At 38.9% G+C, this 20289-nt stretch overlaps 1 protein-coding gene across 2 annotated transcripts; it reads right to left on the minus strand.

Moving 5' to 3' along the window:
• Positions 1-14320: 14320 nt before the first annotated feature.
• LOC126801249 (carbon catabolite repressor protein 4 homolog 1) lies at positions 14321-19897 on the minus strand. Of its 2 annotated transcripts, none has more exons than XM_050528743.1 (12): positions 19311-19897; positions 17623-18376; positions 17182-17268; positions 17021-17104; positions 16855-16941; positions 16677-16763; positions 16483-16536; positions 16296-16387; positions 16091-16205; positions 15852-15999; positions 15607-15761; positions 14321-14851 (listed from the first exon to the last, which is right to left on the minus strand). In XM_050528743.1, the coding sequence occupies exons 1-11, from the start codon at positions 19466-19468 to the stop codon at positions 15616-15618; spliced, it is 1812 nt and encodes a 603-aa protein (XP_050384700.1). In that variant the 5' UTR covers positions 19469-19897; the 3' UTR covers positions 14321-14851; positions 15607-15615. The 2 variants fall into 2 exon arrangements, with proteins under 2 accessions (XP_050384700.1, XP_050384699.1); XM_050528742.1 differs by having other exon boundaries at positions 14323-14854; positions 19311-19894.
• Positions 19898-20289: the final 392 nt, after the last annotated feature.

Raw genomic sequence — 20289 nt, forward strand, 5'->3', positions numbered from 1 at the left:
AACGACATGGAATTTACTCATTTAGCTCTGCCTGACTTTTACCTGCGTGTATTTTCTCTGGAAATTGGATTGTATAGACAATTAGATTTTCAACAATGAATAAGAACCTCACTGTTACAAAAGTGATAAATCTTTGATAATTCTTTTGGTTCTTTGAGTTTTCTTCCGGCGCAATGGCGATACTATCCCGTTCAAGTATGGGGAGACTGGTTGGCTTTTCTGGTAGTGTTCAGTACACGGCCGTGTACTGTATATACAAGAAGTATCAAATTGGCTTTGCCAAACTTGTGGGTAATGAGGCTTGGAAATAGGCTATTACATGCGCAAGGGAATGAAGTAATTTTACACTGAAAACTAATCCGGTGCAGCAATAGCCTATGTCTACTGTGGGGTGTAAAACAACACCTGGCTTAGAGATCGAGAAGATCCAGCTAATAGAAATGAAGGGCACTGATCGAAATCAGAATAGAGATTTAACATAACAAAAAATAGAAACTTGGCCGACACTCAACTTAACCAAATCCAACATGGATTCGGAATCGACTCAAGTATATATAAAGTACGTTGTTATGGTCATATCTCACTCCTACGATCGACTTCCATCTTGTTAATCTTTAGAAACCCTAACTCGATCACCAGTTACTTCCCTTACTCCATCTCTAAATCTTTCCAAGCCTACGACTGCCACTCTACCAGACACCAGATGAGGTTTGTGATTCCTTCATCTCTTATCAACAAGATACGAAGAAGCCACTCCAAGAAGTCATGCGATCGCGAAAAGCTGTTGGTGCATGATCCTGACCAGGTCGAGAGTATATTCGACAAGAAGTACTGGAAGAAGAAGCGGGGTTCAACTCCAGAACATTGTTGGGAGTTTGTTGTGGGCCAAGAGTTGAAGGAATACTTGGTTCCCAGCAAGTACTTCTGGGTGTCAGAGCTCCAAGAACTCATCATGACACACGAAAGATATGTGGATCGAAGAACTGGTGAGCCGATTGTGCTTCATGAATCATGCTCTACGGAGACCTTTGAGAAGTTACTTCATCAAATCGTCGATCAAGAATCGATGGTGAGTTAAATTAATTTTTGTATATTCGAGAACGGGTGCATGGGGTTCAACTACATAAGGTTGTATTGAATTCGTGGTGGGCAAAGAAGAGAAGAAATACTGGGTTCCCTTCAAGTACTACCTAAACCGAAAGCTTGGAGAACTCTGCAAGAAACACCAAGAACTTGTGTTTGATCCAAGAATAGGTGTTCCAGTTTTCCTTGAGTCATGCTCTACGTAGACCTTTGAGAAGGTACTTCATCGATCATATCGTCAAGAAATCAAGAATCGAAAATGGAGAAGTAACCATTAGAATTCAATTAATTTTTCTAATGTATTCAATACGTTTTGTAGGCACTATTGTAATTAGCTAAATTCAGCAAAGTTTTTGTTCCGCTATATGATTCTGTAAAGAAGGATCAATTGAATGATTGAATCGTAGGGATCAATTGAATGATTGAATCGTAGAAACTTTGTTATTCACTTGATATCTGTTTTCGATCTTTTATGCTTTGCAGACACTAGAATTTGTTCTTAAATGTCAGGTGACCTTTTCTTTAATTTTCTTTTCAAGATTGTGATGGAGTCAGGTTTTTCACTAATACAATCTGAATTGGATGATTAGAAATTTGTTCTTGAATGTTTTTCCCTTCTGCTGCAAGACCGGAACTCAGTTACTGCAATAAGATGTAATTTCTTGTCCAAATTACCTGACAAAGTTGGGTCTGGGTTGATAGATCGAGGGTAGCTCGATGCCTCGATCCGAAACTAACTAATACATTTCTCTATTTATTCAATCATTTTTATATAGGAAGAAAATAGTATGAATCTCTCAACTTGAAGAAGGCTTCTCCCATGGAACCTAGCTAGCTAGCTAGCTATGAGGTCACTATACAGGTTCTGACCTCTAATTAAATTACGTAGGTGATCTTATTATACAAAGAAAATTGGGTCATTTCAGGATTTTAATTTAAGTCATTTTCTACATCAAGATTTATAGTGGTTAGCTGCGTAACATATATGAAATTACACGGTTAGCTCTACAGCTGTAGCTAGCTCTAGTTGGTACCATCGTTTTAGGGTATAATCTGATAGGAGTATATAATGCTCCGTTCTTAATATGTTATCTCTCTTATTTAGTTAAGTTATTCTCTTAACAATATTCATTTTAACTTAGTTAATTGTTTTTAGATTCATTAGAGCAAAATAAGAGGAAAATGTGTTTAAAGAAGCAATAAAAGCAATAAAACCGGAAATCAGGATTCTGTCTCTGCAGAACAGTCAACTTTGACGGATCATAGCGGACAACCTACATGAAGGAAATTTGTGCATAGTATATCGATGAAAAGCTCAATGAGTCTACTTTCCAGATCCATTGGAATCACAGAAATATCTATTTTCTGGAGATAGTTATGATCGATTTAGTGAGCGGGAGTCGGTCAACGCGATTTTTTTATTGTGGATCAAAGTTATATTTTAAGGCCCATACCACTCCAGAAAGCCCATGGATGAATTGCTAGGGTTTCTTAACCCTATTTATATCAGAAAAAACAGAGGAGACATGGGATGGAGAGAATGAAGGGAGGCAAGGAGACAGAGAGAAAACAAAGAAGAGAAGAAGAGAAAAAGAAGAAAAGGGAGATTCGGGCAACCATACATCATGAGATCTCCTACCTATCATCAAGTTCTTCTTTCACCTCCTTTAGTTCATCTCCCATATATTATTTGATGCTCTTATTCAAGATTATGTGTAACTAAACTCCTTAGTAGTTAGGGGCTGATCAAAACCCTCTATATGTCTTTGAGTTTGAACCCCAATTGATCTATATGATTTCAGATGAGAATTTCTTTACTGATTGTTCATTGATAATTCTATTACATGTTTCTTTGGGTCGACACTTTGATGCATGTTTTAGGGTTTATTATCTTGAATGTGTACATGACCGACATATCGTTGCATATTATATGAGAGATAATATGTTCTTTGCAGGTACTTGTGTAAAGTGATTCCTTGGTAATCTAAGGCTACCGACATTGATCTTAAATTCTTTGTTGTTACTCAAACGTTCTTAAATCTTTATGATTTCAGTTATTTTGGTCTAGATACCAACATTTCATAGATAAATTAATTGAACCTATATTTAGCAACACGTGGCATGGTAGGACAAGTGGGCCGCGCTTGCAAATACCACAGTTAATAGCCGCAATATCAATATGGTATCGGCCACGGTCGTGTGTCCATGTTTGCGGCTCAGCTATGGCGTATTAAAGTTTTATTGTCAATTTCATGAAGTCGTTATCAAGTTTGGAACAATCACCATGAATGCACGACTAATGCATTGGCTAATTAGCCGTAACCTTTCCAACTCAAATTTGCAGTTACTTTAATTCATTCAAATGTATGTAACGGTGGCATGGATTAAGTTCTCAATTAACTTTGTTTTCTTATAGTTAACACAATAGTGACCATTACAACTATGATTGATTGCTCTTTTTGATTCTATAGTTATTTTCTTTGTAATAAAAAGGACCATATGATTCTTTATTAGAGGTCATCGACCAAACGTTCAACGCGATTACACTATCCTCTTATCAATACAATTCGACATTCACAACACTCATCAATCTTTTACGTGTTAATCTGTTCGCTTTTGTTTACTGGTACTCATATACTTTTCTTGCAATATATATTTTTGTTCTTTATATTCTTGTATTCTATTTGCCGTCATTTACTTTATTTGTTCTCTTCTACTTTTATTTGATTTGTGCACACTATTAAGAAAATCATAAAGAATCACCATCACTATCACCCTCACTTTCACAATATTCACCCGTATCACACAACATCAAGATTGGCTAGCAAACCGATCCATGTTAAAGTCCTTGTATCCAAGACATTGAGAACCTCACGCGAAGAGTGATCCTTCCTCAGCCTACAATCATTTGATTAGAAGTCATAACAACTCACAACAACTTTAAAACCTCGCTTGACCCCTTTGCCGTGAGTTGGCACGCCTTAGCACACGTCACAAGCAAACAGGACATGTGGAAGCCAAAGAGGACCCCAACCTACGGGGACGATTTTTGAGCCAACACATCTTGAGCATATTTCTCTCTCAAACTACTATGCCTTAAAGCAAATGTTTGGTAGGGTACACGTGATATATGCATTATATATCGAACCGTACCACTTTGTCTACGAGATCGATCGCCATCTAGCCTAGCCTCAACAAGATCCAGGCCATCTGAATTCACCTCGAAGACGAGGAAATTGTGTTTGGAGGCTAAGAAGGTCAGCTATAGTTTGGACGTTGGTGGAAATGGTCGTCGTACGTAAGTTAATATGGCAAGGAATTCCCAGGAGTATAAGGAACAATCATAGAAAAGTTCGTGACAGTCGGGATGGACTCATAATTCAGGGAAATATTGCTAGGTCTCTACTTTTCTGGTGGGGATAGCTAGGCAAGAACTGAAGTTGAAGATTACTGGCGGGATATGGAAAGAAGAATGAGATCAGGACGTCAATGTTTAGGTGTACAGTAAAAGTTCTGAGTCTGCTAGTCTGGTTAATTGGGTAGCTCTACATGGAATCATTGAAGTATGCAATCCAATTTTCTGTTTAAAGTGGGAGTTTATGTGACTGAACTCGAAGGCAACACGGAAAACTGACATATCTGCCTGACTGCTGCCATGGTTGGATCCATGAATCATTCGATGAGGTTGGTAGAAGTTTATCAGAATGGCCATGTTTTGCAAATCCATTAGTTCATTTGGTTATATGGTCTTATGCTTTACCTTTAACGACGACCACGAACTCCTTTGGGTTCTTGTGTATTTAAGTACAGTGCACAGATTGCCATTTCTTAGTTGTATCAAATGTGTTGCTGATATGGTGTACGTGGTAAAGGCCATCAATACCTTATGGCCTGAATTGATAAATACATTCGAGACATCATCTTGTTTTACTTGGCTCGTTCATAATGTTGTTTATTTCACACTGCATGCTTTCTGTTGACAAACTGATAAGAGTTAGAAAGAGAAACTCTTGGGTTGTTTTCCTAATGTGTCTATATATATAAATTCTCAACTGCGGACGTCCGCACCGTCCGTACGATGTATATTCAGCGATTCCGGCCACCGGCGATGCTCAACGACGCCGCCGACAAGAACAGCTACACTACCCTCCTCCCGACGCTCCTATCTGTACCGACCGGAGCTGCAGCACCGACCTACGGCAGCCGAAATCTCGAAATCTCATAAGGTGCCCAGAAACTTGAAATTTCGAAATTCCGACTGACATAGATAAGAACGCCAAGAGGAGGGGAGTGCGGCTGTGCTGACGCCGTCGTTAAGCGTCATCAGTGGCTGGAATCGCTGAATCTGCACCGTACGGACGGTGCGGACGTTCGTAGTCGAGAAGCCCTATATATATATAGGCCCGATCCAAGACGGACTTTCACAACTCTTTAAAAATACGGACGTCTCTGTTTTTTTTTGACAATCACACTCCAGCGATGGAGCTTATGTATGTGTACAGAGTCCAAGCCTCTACTTAGAGCTTCTTATTGCCAGTGGAGCTGCTGCCGACTGGTTTTTGATCTATTCCGACGAACTTGAAATTTTAGGAGAGACTGTTGCCCAGGCCCTTCAAACCCTGCTCTCCTTGGGCATTCATCTTCATGGTAACGATGTCTAGGATGCATCTAGAGTTGCTCCGGCAACAGAAACTTCATCACCGGAGTGTGATCATTGAAAAAGTTGAGATGTCCGCACTTTTGAAGAGTTGTGGATGTCCGCTCTGGATCATTTCTGTAATATATATATATATAAATGGTTGTGTTATCGTGACACTTCCTAGGGGCTATCCCGAAGAGAGGGTGTCAAACGACAAGGATGCAGGGTGATTGGCTGTTCAGTGGCATGTCCATATGACAATTTTATAATTAAGACGAACTTCTAGGTTCGAGGCACTTAGGCTCGGAATTTGGGAAATGTCTGAACACGAAAAATGTCTGGGACGTCGAAAAGAGTGCAATGCACTTGACGACATATTTTTATGAGTTTGTATGAATTAATTATGGAAGTTTCCCATCCTCAGATATTTGATGTTTCCTCATGCCAAGTCTAGTTTTCTCCAATATGCTTTATAGGGGGGGTACATGGTGTCTGACTCTCCACCACCCTCGGTGCTGGCCTTATGGAGCACTAAGCGAGTCACTCCTGGGGGACCTTGGGCAACCTAGGAGCCGGGATGATGTCGCCAAAGAGTGGCGGCATGCGTTTCCATGAGTCAGGATGTCTCATATAAACGGGTCCATACGGGTGACGAGATTCGTACGTGGGGGATCCTTATACCAGCGATATGGGCGAATGCGTGGGCTAAAGGAAGATATGTCGGAACCCCGTGGTGAGCAATGACCACGAAGTAAAGCGACGTGGGCATAGGTTAGGGGTTCGACCTTGCCCAAAGGAAATAGTTGCCAGTAAGCACGGAAGGGCGACACCATGCTAGAAGGAAGGAAGCCTATAGTGGGCAGATGCGGGCAAGTGGCCTATGAAAGAGTATGCTGGCGAGTCGGATATGTTGTCGGGATGATATGCGGGAGGCGAGTCGTGAAGGCGAGCCTCGCCCAATAAGTTAACACCCTGGGGCTGAGTTGCCCATATGATTATCCCCATGGGTGAAGTGTGGACCAAGGATGCCTATATGCCGAGTGAGCATGATGATGGATGCTCAGGAGGCAAGTAACGTGTGCATGCTTCCAAGGGATGGTCAGATAGAAGGAAGCGAGGACCATCAGGGTCTCAGCCTACTGTCATGCTGCTTGCTACGAAGTGCAAGGTGCACGCTTGTTAGTAAGGGGTTGGCACTAGCCGAGATGGCATGGAAGCCTATCGGTTGGGCGAGTGTCATGGGAGTACCATGAGATGAGGAAGCGATCGATAAATCACAAGTTGTGAGACTCATGTGTGAGTAGCTTTCGTTGGTGGAACCTCAAAAGAAAGGAATGTAAGAGATAAAGATTGGAATGACACAAGAGGCGCACAAGTAAGAAAAGAAAGTTGGCATCATGGATGCATGAAAAGCTAGGCTAGCAACACGGGTGATATTCCGCTTCGTAGTAAGTCGGCTCGTGGCAGTATATATATATATATACAGAGCCATTCAGATGGGGACGTCCGCAAACCTTGAAAAGTACATATGTTTTCCCTCCTAGCTACATCAGGTGTCGACAACAGCGCGTCTTTTGCCCGATTGAAGCCATAGGAATTCCATAAGACGTCTCGTGAAGATAAAAGACAATTCGATCGAGGTCGAAGGTCTAGCCTGCAAACTTCACACAACATGAAAAGTTCACCATAACTTCTTGATCGTCGAGTCCACCGGCGACAATGAACCTCAAGATTCAAGTTTGGTCTCCTTATAGCAATAACAACATCCTTATTGGTGCTAAATCCCAGGTAAAGACGGATTACGGGACGAATCAGCACTCTTCTGGGTTTGCGGACGTCATACACACACACGAAGCCAATCGGAGACGGACATCCGCAACTCCTCTAAAGTGTAGAAGTCTTTATTTTTTAGATGATTCAAGCCAGTGACGACATTTGTATTGCTAGAAGAACAACATATTCATCTTGGAGATCAACTTTAGGGTTTTCAGTAGGATGATGAAGGCAAATGAAATCAAAATTCAAGGTTTTAGTAACAAGATTGCCGGAAAGTTCATGTTTCACCGAAGGAGATGAGAAACTAGTAGTGGAAGGCTACACTGTCAAGGGGAAGCTCCAGGTAGAGGCATGGCGGGAGAAGCTTCGTCGCCGGCATGTGGTTGTCAAAAAAATTGAGATGCCCACACTTTAGGAGAATTGCGGACGTCCGTCTCCGATCAGGCATTATGTCAAGTCTTTGTAATCAGGTATTTAGGCTTCACGTCCCCATTTGTATTCGGCGGTTTCAATAATGAAGGCTTGAAGGCAATCACACTAGCCCTTACATAAAACAAAAAACATAAATTGGGAGATTGGGTGATAGCCATTGCCTATCAGTTTGAGTTAAGGTAATTATTTGCAAGCAAACAGAAGATACTTATTGTAATTAATCAAACAATTTTAACTGCAATTCACAATTGGCTTACAAAGCTTTCCTTAGAGTCTAATGAGTTGGTCTAATTCTCTTTTACCATCCGTATCACTTGACAAAGCACAATTTCGGGTATGTCATAGCCCTACTTTAAAGTCGTTTACTGTTTTGTGGCATCAAATTCCAAATGAGGTCTATAAACCACAAGTTAGACGAGATTGATGTGAAGTTTAGGGTTGTGTGATTATCTTTTTGCACTTCTTATTTATCTTTTAGCTTTGATGTCCATCTTAATTTTTGAGATTTATTATTTTATATATTAGTTGCATTTTGAGTAATGAGCTTGTTCTCATATTTCTTATACTAGAACTTGCTCTCGCATTTTGTAGTTTGAATACGTCAGTCGTATGTCTCTCAATAATAGATAAATTCCTCATTTCTTGAAAAAAAAAAAAACTATTTACCACGGTAAGTTCTCACCATTTTCACTATTTCCCCCATAATGGCCTATAGCCCAAACAGAATAAAGCTAAAGAATAGCCAATGTGACTAAAACTAGGGGTGGACACAATGTTCTAAATATCGGGCCATATATTCTTGATATATCTTTGATTTTTACAAAACGATACGATAAGTCAATTATATTGGTTAACCTGATAAATCAAATCAAATGGCGATATATCGGTGTTTTTTTTAATTATTTTTAAAACCATGTCGTTTTGAAAAATAATTGTTTTTAATAAGGAAAGAGTCGTCGATAGAATTCGATGACGAGAGAGTATATGAATTTTGAATGATCACCTCAATTTATCCTTCAGGCACCTATTTTTATCAATGTATTTTAATTATCGGGCCATATATTCTTGATATATCTTTGATTTTTACAAAACGATACGATAAGTCAATTATATTGGTTAACCCGATAAATCAAATCAAATGGCGATATATCGGTGTTTTTTTTAATTATTTTTAAAACCATGTCGTTTTGAAAAATAATTGTTTTTAATAAGGAAAGAGTCGTCGATAGAATTCGATGACGAGAGAGTATATGAATTTTGAATGATCACCTCAATTTATCCTTCAGGCACCTATTTTTATTAATTAAAATTATTTATGTATTTTAATTATCAAAACAATCAAATATTTTTCTTTTATGAAGTGTTTGCAAAAATGTCGAGCTAGTAGTGACAATGGGGGAGCTCGACACTAGTTGTGCTAGTGTCCACTCACAAAGCACACGGCACTTGGGCGCTTTACCGCCGGTGGCAACACTGAGAACGTGTTGTACCCTAGTGTCGGCTGAAATACCGCTCCAGTGGCTTTCCTGAAGCTTGTATTAGGCATAAGACAAGGGTCTGGTTTGATCACTGCCCAATTTTATCCGAGTACGAGTTTACCCATTGCACTTCGGACAGCCGTCCGTAGCAGATCTTCACTTAGGGTTTGAACCTGTTCTTGTTTTCTTTTCACCTTTTGCATTCCTTGCGGGGAGAACTAGGAATTAGGTCTAGGAATTCTGAATCTCGGAATTCTTCTTTTCTTTGTTTCCTCTTATGACTTCCACTTATCGATCCAAAAATTGACCGACCAGGGCCCTATTGATGAATGAAAGAAAGGATTTATGAGCCCTAAACGGATTTATGAGCCCTAACCCTGTAAGCCCACACCTGTGTAGAGTAGAGGGGGTGACCTGTAATGTCAAGACGTAGAAAGTGTCAACCCGCGTAGGTTACACTAAATAAGGAAATCCGGGACAGGGCTAAGCCTTTAGGTTCTTTAAGTAGGTTGGGTGACAGATCGGCCATAGGAGTACTCCGGGGGATTTGGGTATATTTGAAACTATAAATTTTAATTTCTCAAGTTTATTTGGTATATTCTGAAGTATATGTTAATAAATATAATTTCTCAAGCAAAAACGATAAATCTGATATATCTCTATATATCCCCGTTATTTTACAAAACCGATACGATGCCGATAATCGCTATTTAGACAATTGGGTGGACAAAGGTCAATACGGTTCAATTTTGAACAAAACCCATGACCCAACCCAAATTTTAAATTCGGTTAGGTTTTTCCATTTTAAAGATTGTGGCCCACAACCCGACCCAACCCTTACGGTTCGGTTCAGTTCGGTTTTTGTTTTGTTTTATCCGTATGTAAAATACATAATATTAGACATTAATTTCAAATTGTAGAATTTAACATAAAAATGAAAAGCAAGAGGTCTAATTGATTATACCATGCCTACTTGACTCTAACATCTCCACAATCCATATAGCTCAAGAACAAAAATTTCTACTGCATTAAAAACATAGAGGAACAAAAATGTTTGCACTCCCTGTGAATTTAGGTAATTAAACCTCGCTAAGTCCGTCGTGTAGGTTGCCTGCTCTGTCCAAACCTTCTTTCACATTTCATGTAAGGCGTTATCGATACTTATTCGTTGAGGATATGAAATATTAATAGAATCATTGATTAAATAGTTCAATTTTTAGAGTCACGGTACAAAGAGATGCGACAGAAAACGGAGATCGATGGAGGAGGGAGCAATGTGGACTGGTATTGGGGATGAAGTGAATTTAATTTTAATAGAGTGCTAAACTATGATGATTTAGAAAGAGAGAGAGGACTGTAAGTTTTTTTTTTGAGAGATGAGAGAGGCCACAAGATTGATTAGGTCAATTAAGTTTATACTGCATTTAGTTTAAATTTTTTCCTACTGATGACATTGAACGTTGACTTCGGGTTATTTGGGTCGGTTTGGTTTATGAAGGACTGAACCCAAAACCCAACCCAAACATAATCGGTTCGGCTTCGGTTTGAGTTCGGATATGATTTTTTTTCGATTTTCGGGTCTGCGTGTCCACCCTTAACTAAAACAAGTAGTTCTACAAAAAAAAGGTCGTATATGTGTATCATATATAAGAAAAGAGCTCCTCGCCACCTCTTTTCTCTCTGCGTCTCTTTCTCAATTCACAAAAAGGAAAAGTTTCTAAAGAAAAAAATGGAGCCAACCAGACTAGTACTCAAGCCTTCATTATTGAAACCGTCGAATACAAGGAGGGACGTGAATCCTAAATCCCTAATTACAAATACCTAATTCTCGATTGTCCCTATATATATACAGTCTGTTTCCAGTGCAGACGTCTGTACCTTAGTTTAAAGTACGCATTTCAATTTTTTGCTAACTTTCCAATCGAGTTTTCACATCTTAATCGTCCAATCTCTAGATAATAACGTATAGATCACATATGCAAATTTTCAGCCAATTTAGTAATCATTAATTCACTCAAAACTGCTCTACTTAGATACTTTAACAATTGCCAAATTAGCTGAAAATTTGTAAATGTGATCTATACGTTATTACCTAAAAACTAAACGGTTGAGATGTGAAAACTTAATCAGAAAGTTGGCAAAAAAAAGAAATCCATACCTTAAGTTAAGGTACCGATTTCCGCTCCGGATCAAGATTATATATATAAATGAAGAAGAAATTTGATCAGAAAGCTTTGGGAACCATATCTAATTAATCTGATAAGTTAAAAATCGTCAAAGCTAGGCTTCACTGTTAAGAGTTCCGAGTTGGTCTACGTACGTACCACCTCTATTGGTTCTTTGAGTTTGCCTCCGGCGCAATGGCGACATTGTCCTGTTCAAGTATGGGGAGAGTGGGAGACTGGTTGGCTTTTCTGGTAGTGTTCAGTACACGACCATTTATATGCAAGATGGAATTATCGAATTGGCTTTTGCCAAACTGGTGGCCGGTAATAAGGCTTGGAAATAGGCAATTACAACGTAATTATGCGCAAGGGAATGAAGTGGTGGAGAACACTGTAAAACTAATCCGGTGCTGGCGGTGCAGCAATAGCCTATGTCTACTGTGGGGTGTAAAACAACACCTGGCTTAGAGATCGAGAAGATCCAGCTAATAGAAATGAAGGGCACTGATCGAAATCAGAATAGAGATTTAACATAACAAAAAATAGAAACTTGGCCGACACTCAACTTAACCAAATCCAACATGGATTCGGAATCGACTCAAGTATATATAAAGTACGTTGTTATGGTCATATCTCACTCCTACGATCGACTTCCATCTTGTTAATCTTTAGAAACCCTAACTCGATCACCAGTTACTTCCCTTACTCCATCTCTAAATCTTTCCAAGCCTACGACTGCCACTCTACCAGACACCAGATGAGGTTTGTGATTCCTTCATCTCTTATCAACAAGATACGAAGAAGCCACTCCAAGAAGTCATGCGATCGCGAAAAGCTGTTGGTGCATGATCCTGACCAGGTCGAGAGTATATTCGACAAGAAGTACTGGAAGAAGAAGCGGGGTTCAACTCCAGAACATTGTTGGGAGTTTGTTGTGGGCCAAGAGTTGAAGGAATACTTGGTTCCCAGCAAGTACTTCTGGGTGTCAGAGCTCCAAGAACTCATCATGACACACGAAAGATATGTGGATCGAAGAGCTGGTGAGCCGATTGTGCTTCATGAATCATGCTCTACGGAGACCTTTGAGAAGTTACTTCATCAAATCGTCGATCAAGAATCGATGGTGAGTTAAATTAATTTTTGTATATTCGAGAACGGGTGCATGGGGTTCAACTTCAGAAGGTTGTGTATTGAATTCGTGGTGGGCAAAGAAGAGAAGAAATACCGGGTTCCCTCCAAGTACTACCTAAACCGAAAGCTTAGAGAACTCTGCAAGAAACACCAAGAACTTGTGTTTGATCCAAGAATAGGTGTTCCAGTTTTCCTTGAGTCATGCTCTACGTAGGCCTTTGAGAAGGTACTTCATCGATCATATCGTCAAGAATCGAAAATGGAGAAGTGACCGTGCCAGTAGAGTATAATTTTTCTAATGTAATCAATACGTCTTGTAGGTACTATTGTAATTGATTCCGGATATTTGTACGTAAAGAAGGATCCATTGAATCGTAGAAACTTAATTCTTCACTTGATATGTTTTTTTTCGATCTTTTAAGCTTTACCTCGACCAAAAAAGATCTTTTATGCTTTGCAGACACTAAAATTTGTTCTAAAATGTCAGGTGACTTTTTATTTCTTTTTTGTTTTCAAGAATGTGAGTCAGCTGGTTGTTCATTAATACAATCTGAATTGGATGATTAGAACTTGTTCAATAGTTTTTTCCTTCTACTGCAAGACCGGAACTCAGTTACTGCTATAGAGGGTAGCTCTCAATCGATGCCTGGATCAGAAACTAACTAATACATTTCTCTTGATCGACTTTATTAAATCATTTTTACATATGAATTTGGTGGTTGCCTGGTACCTTATTTGGCCATACTTTGATTATAACCTTTTCAAATTAGGAAAAGATGAGTAATTTTTTTTTAATGTTTTGGAACGTTAGAGCCATTATTATCCTCACCATTTTCATCGGCAGGTTTACAAATTTAAGGCACGAATTCAAATCTAATTAATGATTGTATTCAACTGTTATAATTTTGAATGCATTAGTAAGAACTTATTAGTATGAATTTCTCAACTAGAGGTTTTGAACTTTAAATTATGTAGGCGATCTTTTTTTTTTTTTTTTTTTTTTGGAAAATAGGTGATCTTATCATTAAAAGCAAATTGAGTCATTTAACCATTTTACTTTTGAGTAATTATCTACATCAAGATTTTTAATAGTGGTTAGCTTCGCTGCAGCTCTACTCTTAAGAGTTGGTACCATCGTTTTAGATAGTAACAGCCTGCGACCGAGTGCAACAATGTACCAATTTATAAGTCGGTTCCAACCATTCATCAGAAATCTCAAACTTTTGCAAAATGACATGGAACAAGGTAGGATATGAGTTCGTTTGGATGACTATACCTCTCAAAATTTCATCCAAACATCATCTACAATTGGACGAGAAACAAAAAACTGCAGCTACAGATATATTTGGTCCAGGAAAATTTAGACCTCTTGCTGAATCAACCTAAAACACACCACCAAATGTAACCAACTAGCACCTCACAGTAACCAACTTTCCACATTGTTCTAGTACAAATCTATGACTGTCCAGTACCATTCTATAACCGTTTCGCCCCGTCATTTGTGGGAATCCCTCAATCATGACAAAGGAGCATTGCTATCGCATGAACTACAAGTAATTTCTTGGAACAAATAATGATCCTTTCAATGAGATACAATCCAGAAAATGTTACAGCCCCTTTGCTTTTCATTTTATACAATGAGAAAAACATCTCTCGTCACACAGTTAACACACACGGGTCAATGTACAGCTTACAATATCATTCATTGAGGAAAACAGAAAGAACTCACGCAGTACATAAGACAAGATGATCCAAAGAAAAGAACCCGAAAAGAAAGAAAAAAGATCAAAATCTTATTACTTATATTTGTTTCCTTGACCAAAATATAAAATTAAATGGGGACAAGAAGAAAAATAATGCAGGCCACTAACCACTAGCCTTTCGGGGATTAGAGTACATGGATACGACCTATATGTGCCAGTGAGCATCTCTAAGAAAATCTATTGGCAAAAATTGAGATGGGCAATTGAGCAAGGAATCATAATAACTTTTCTATAAGACAAAGGTGGCATAATACAAAGTGGATCATAGCATCTTTCTCATAACGAGATACCTGGAAAAGATCTTGGGAATGATCTACCATCTTACAATTACTTAACTTCATCCAACGGCTTCCCTGAAGCCTTTTTCTTAGATGTCTCCCGTACCTCCTACAAGCATTGAGAATGCCATCAATACAATATGTGCAGCCAAGTGACAAGCAAAAAATCAAACATGCAACCATTTCTTAATTAAAACTAAACTCTCATATCATTCAGGTAACACAGTTCAGATTGTGATGTCCCACTAAGTTCACCATTAAACCAGAATCAACTAAGCAGGTATGGTAAAGCTACAATATTCACAGAAAAAAAAAATGTTGTGAACCACTCGTGGAGGAAAAACAATCCAGAACAACAAAGTGAAATAGACTCGACAAGTTTCAGCAATGTTGTACTCCCTGAAGTTTAAGGATAGTGATTTTGCACTCCCAAATCTTCAGTTACTATAATAGCTTCATGTTGGCTGCAAATTTGAATTGGCCTTACTAAAAACCCATGGTTGGGCCAGAAAGTAACAAAAATACCTATGAAGTTTGACAATCAGAGCCTTTAGCAGCGAAAAGTGTTGACAAAGACACAAAACCAATTACAGTATGTATACTGTGCATTTTCAACCAATCCAAACATTACAAAGCCTACTTTTGCACTCCCAAATCTTCAGTTACTATAATAGCTTCATGTTGGCTGCAAATTTGAATTGGCCTTACTAAAAACCCATGGTTGGGCCAGAAAGTAACAAAAATACCTATGAAGTTTGACAATCAGAGCCTTTAGCAGCGAAAAGTGTTGACAAAGACACAAAACCAATTACAGTATGTATACCGTGCATTTTCAACCAATCCAAACATTACAAAGCCTACCTGAACCTGTCAACGTCTAATTCTAGGCTTGCACCGAAACTCAGCTAGAAGTGCAATGTGGTCCGAGGACCATTCTGGAGAAGGAAGTGCTGTATCTTTTCTTAAGCTTTCTTCATCCAAGAGCTCCAACAAGGACTCCACCGTTAAAGAGTCCGCTGAAACCAAAACCAAAAAAATTTCATGTGATTGATCATAGATAAACAGCTACCTGAATGGATCATCAAACTCGCAATGGGAAAACTCACCGGTGTAAAATATGTAATCTAGTGTACCAATAAAATCTCTAGTGCAATTTGTAAATAACGGTTCATTTGTTGTAGGGTCCATTCTCCTTCTTTGCTGCTCCACACCAAGATTAACTCCCAACCTTGCAAAGGATGAATACGCACTAACCTGTGGATTTATAGAAAAAGTTTAACAACCAGCGGAATCCTATATATCTGTAAGAACTTTCAAGTAGATAATGCATAAAAACACATATTACCAGTGGAAGCTGATGTATCAGTTTGCTGAGAGGGCGCAATATGTTTAGAGGATCTACTTGTAAATCAATATGTGACGGATCCACCTTTCCCATAGCCAGAAGCGTATGAGGAGCACTGCAATAAAGCAGCAGTACATTAAGCAAGCAATGCACTAGTAATAATTATCAAAATTTCAGCCAAATTCATCAGTGACAAGAAATAAACCTTCCAGGAACCGAATTAAAATCCCCACACACTAACATTGGAATATCTGCACTGGCAGCTATTTTTTCTAATCCTTTCAGGAGAGTATGAACCTGATATGAAACAGAAGAAATAAAACAATATGAGATAACACAAATAATGACATCTTGAAAGGCTATTCAAATTAGACATAAATAATATAAGTTACCTGCCAGAGCTTAACATCCTTCAGATCTTGGTGGACATTTACATGAGTGTTTGCCTGCACCATCAGAAATTCAGAAGAACATGATTATAAAGATGCCATGAAAAATACACATAATTTTTGCACTGGCATCTGAGCAGTTGAAACGGAACAGAGCCCAATGAAGAGATACTGTATTAAAAGATAGCATTCCCAACCACACAAAGAAGCTGCCGTTTCCCAGGATTATCAACTCCCTGATTGCTAAATTTGGCTTCCAGGACCACAATGAGCGCAACATTATCCTAAGAAACATCAACACTGGGCATAAGCACCACAACACCATTGATTGAAGAAAAAAAGGTTGAGAATAGAAAACATAACAAACCAACCAACCTTAACTAATCTATTTAACGCACTTTTCTTCTGATTAGTTGGAATCATGGCGTCTGTCAAAGATTGGGCAGCCTTGTTAAATTCAACCTGATACAAACAAAAATTCCTTCATATCAAAACCAAATAAAACTACATTTTCTGTGCCATTCTCTTTCTGAACACAAACCTCATATTTTTTGACATGGGAAAATCTGTCCCTACGGAAAAAAGTTGCACAACCATCTATTGTTTGTGTATTCCCACTGTAAACCTGTAACAAGAATAATCAGAAGAAATTGAAAATTGAGTTAATTGACCATATGGAATGAAAAGGATGAGATCAAAAACCTCGTTTGTTTTCCTCTTGTATAATGCTTGATAACCATGTTTGTCCAGCTCTGGGGCGAAAAACTCATCGAAATGATCACTTTGAACCTGGGAGCAAGAGACCAATTATTGATACATTCATATGATTGATAAGGCATAAGTGTGACTATTTCAAAATTTACAAACTCAAGGATGTATTAGTGAGTTCGTGGCGTGGGGCAGTATGCATCCAGATAGCTACTTCTCAGTCTTCCAAGGCGAAAAAAGGCTTGTAATAGCTAAACTATTTTGTTGTCTACATCTAAACTAAGTTGCTGTCTCTTCAAAAGTAGAGCAACTACACTTATAATTTTCACCTTATATAATCTCTGGGATCCTTGATCTAATGAATCTAAAATAATCAATTTTAAAATACATAAGAGCTCATGAATCACTGAAGCAATGGAAAGTGTGAAAAAGTACCTCCTGAAGACAAACAATATCAGCACAGTAACCTACAATTTCTCGCAACAGATTTTGCCTGCGGTATGGCCAAGAAAGTGCCCATGAAGGACAGTAGCTGTATGATTCACTAGTGGCATACACATCAGACAAAATGTTGTATGACAGCACAGTAAATGTTCCAGAAGATGAAATACGGCCATCTGAATCTACATGCCCCATCACGTCAACTCCATTGACAGGAACCAAGCGCCGTGGACTGGGAGAGGGTGCTGGAATGACACGCGAAGTTAATATTGGATTAGCATGTCCAACAGGTACTTTTGATTCGACATCAACAACAGCACATTCAAACTTCAGAACATGCCCAATATCATCAGCGGTTGGCGTATAAGTTTTAGAGCGGCCCACTTCAAACCATGTTTCACCACCACTCCTTTGAGTAACAGCAGCAGGATACAAAGGTGTTGAACCATTTGTTAAGCTAGTGCTTGACACAGAACCAGATAAGCTAGTGTTGAGAACACCAGATCCTGAGCTATTAAAGCGTCCAAAAACCTCTTCCTCTTCATTTCCATTTTCATTCACGGCACTAGCAGCACGGTCATGCAGAACACGGTGATGCTGCCAAGCATCTGAGAAGCACTTGGGAGAACAATGATAACTTTTTGAAACAGGTAATTTGGCCTTGACACAGCCTAGACACTGCAATGTGGCTTGCTCAGATGGGTGTACACTACAGACAGCAACTTTTTTATCATTCTGTATACGATACCTGCAAGAAATACCATAAATGGGCCAAAATAAGTCACAGATATAGATTTTAATAGCAACTAACAACAATTTATTTTCTTTATGAAGACAATACTTTTGAGCATTGATATGCCTATTATGAAGCACGCTGCAAACTGAATTATGTTCAAATCCACTAAGTATCACACAAAAATGCATTAAAAAGGAACAAGTTTAACTGTTAATCTTGAAGATTGCTCAGAGTCAAGACTAACACGCAATAAGAATAGCCAACAGCTGGTAATACAATAAGATAGGATATTTGTAAGATTCCGTTGAATGTCAGAACAAACCAAATTCGCACATCAAAACGGGTGGATGACTGAGTAATTGATGGGAGCTGAGATGACAGTATCTTTGTCCACACAAAAATCTCAACTTCATATTTACTACCACCCCAACCCTTGATACTCAAACAGGCTCACATACTTTCTTCATTCTAAGAATTCAAAAGGCTAAAATGGCAGAAAACCAATGCACTGTACCATTTAGGTTTAGGGTTTCTTATTAAAAAGTTCAGATGAGGAAGAGAATCTATTTTAGTAATTGTAAGAGCGCTACTGCTAAGAAAAACAGTTCTAGGTTATTCAATTATCTGAATTTAACAGCTAAGAAAATCCTAACTACAACTTGAATCCAAGATAAAGCATACGAATTCAAAAGCCAGACGATCAACACCGAAATGTTTAGAAACACACAGCATTACTTTCTTTAAAAGTAATAACCCCAAAAGTAACTCGAAAGCATTGCAAAACCAATGAAAGAATGTAAAAACAATGCGAAACTACACTAAACAACAATGCCCTCACACCCAAACATATTCAATTAACAACATAGGCAACATGAAACCAAGCTCAAACAAAAACAATAGTAGCAAAACAAACAGAAATCGACTCCGAAAAAAACCGCAAACTCACCACTTGTATCTCAAGAAATGGCCATCAATGGGGGCCGACTCAGGCACATCATCAGTGGTAACAGTCTTGTCAGGGCGGCGCAGGAGCACATAAGGCGTGAGCTCACAGCCAACAATGGGAATATCAGAAGGAAGATGCACGCGTATCACGCTCAGCATGCTTCTTCAGTTTTCTTTCTATTTCTTTATCACTCGAAATCTTCAAACCCTAACTCGCCGAATTCACAAACAACTCCGAGGCGGATACCTGGCGGATCCGCCATTTACTTAACCCCAATACCCGCCAGCCTTGACCACCCCGCGCCCCATAAAACCCTAGCAATTTACTCCCCGGAAATTCGACCAGCCGCGGATCGAGCCCGCTCAATTCGGACGACAAGTCGTCGAGGAGAAGAGGAATCGCCGCCGCGTTTGGGGGTGATTGGGTTGGAGTGGATCGATTGGGATCGATTGGGAGTGAGGAAGAGAGAGAGAGGGTTGGGTTCGAACCCGAGGAGGAGGAGGAGAAATAGAGGTAGAAGAAGGGGGGGGGGGGATCGGAGATTAGGGTTTTAGAGAGGAAGAAGAAGAAGTGAGAGTAGTAATCTGGTTGGCTCCATTTTTTTCTCTAGAAACTTTTCCTTTTTGTGAAATGAGGAAGAGACGCAGAGAGAAAAGAGGTGGCGAGGAGCTCTTTTCTTATATACGATACACAGATACGACTTTTTTTTTTTAGAACTATTTGTTTTAGTCGAGGATGGACATGCAATCGAAAAAACTCATATCCGAATTTAAATTGAATTTGAAAAAATTGGAAGAAAAAAAACCGAACCGAACAGATTATGTTTAGGTTGGAATTTAGGGTTTAGCCCTCATAAATCGAACTGATCCAAATAATCCAAAGTCAACGTTCAACGTCATTGTTTTGATATATTTTTATTTTTATTATTAAAAAAAAAAGTAAAACTAAAGTCAGTATAAACCTAATTAGCATAATCAAT

The sequence above is a fragment of the Argentina anserina genome, chromosome 6, assembly GCF_933775445.1.
Source record: "Argentina anserina chromosome 6, drPotAnse1.1, whole genome shotgun sequence".
NCBI lineage: Eukaryota > Viridiplantae > Streptophyta > Magnoliopsida > Rosales > Rosaceae > Argentina > Argentina anserina.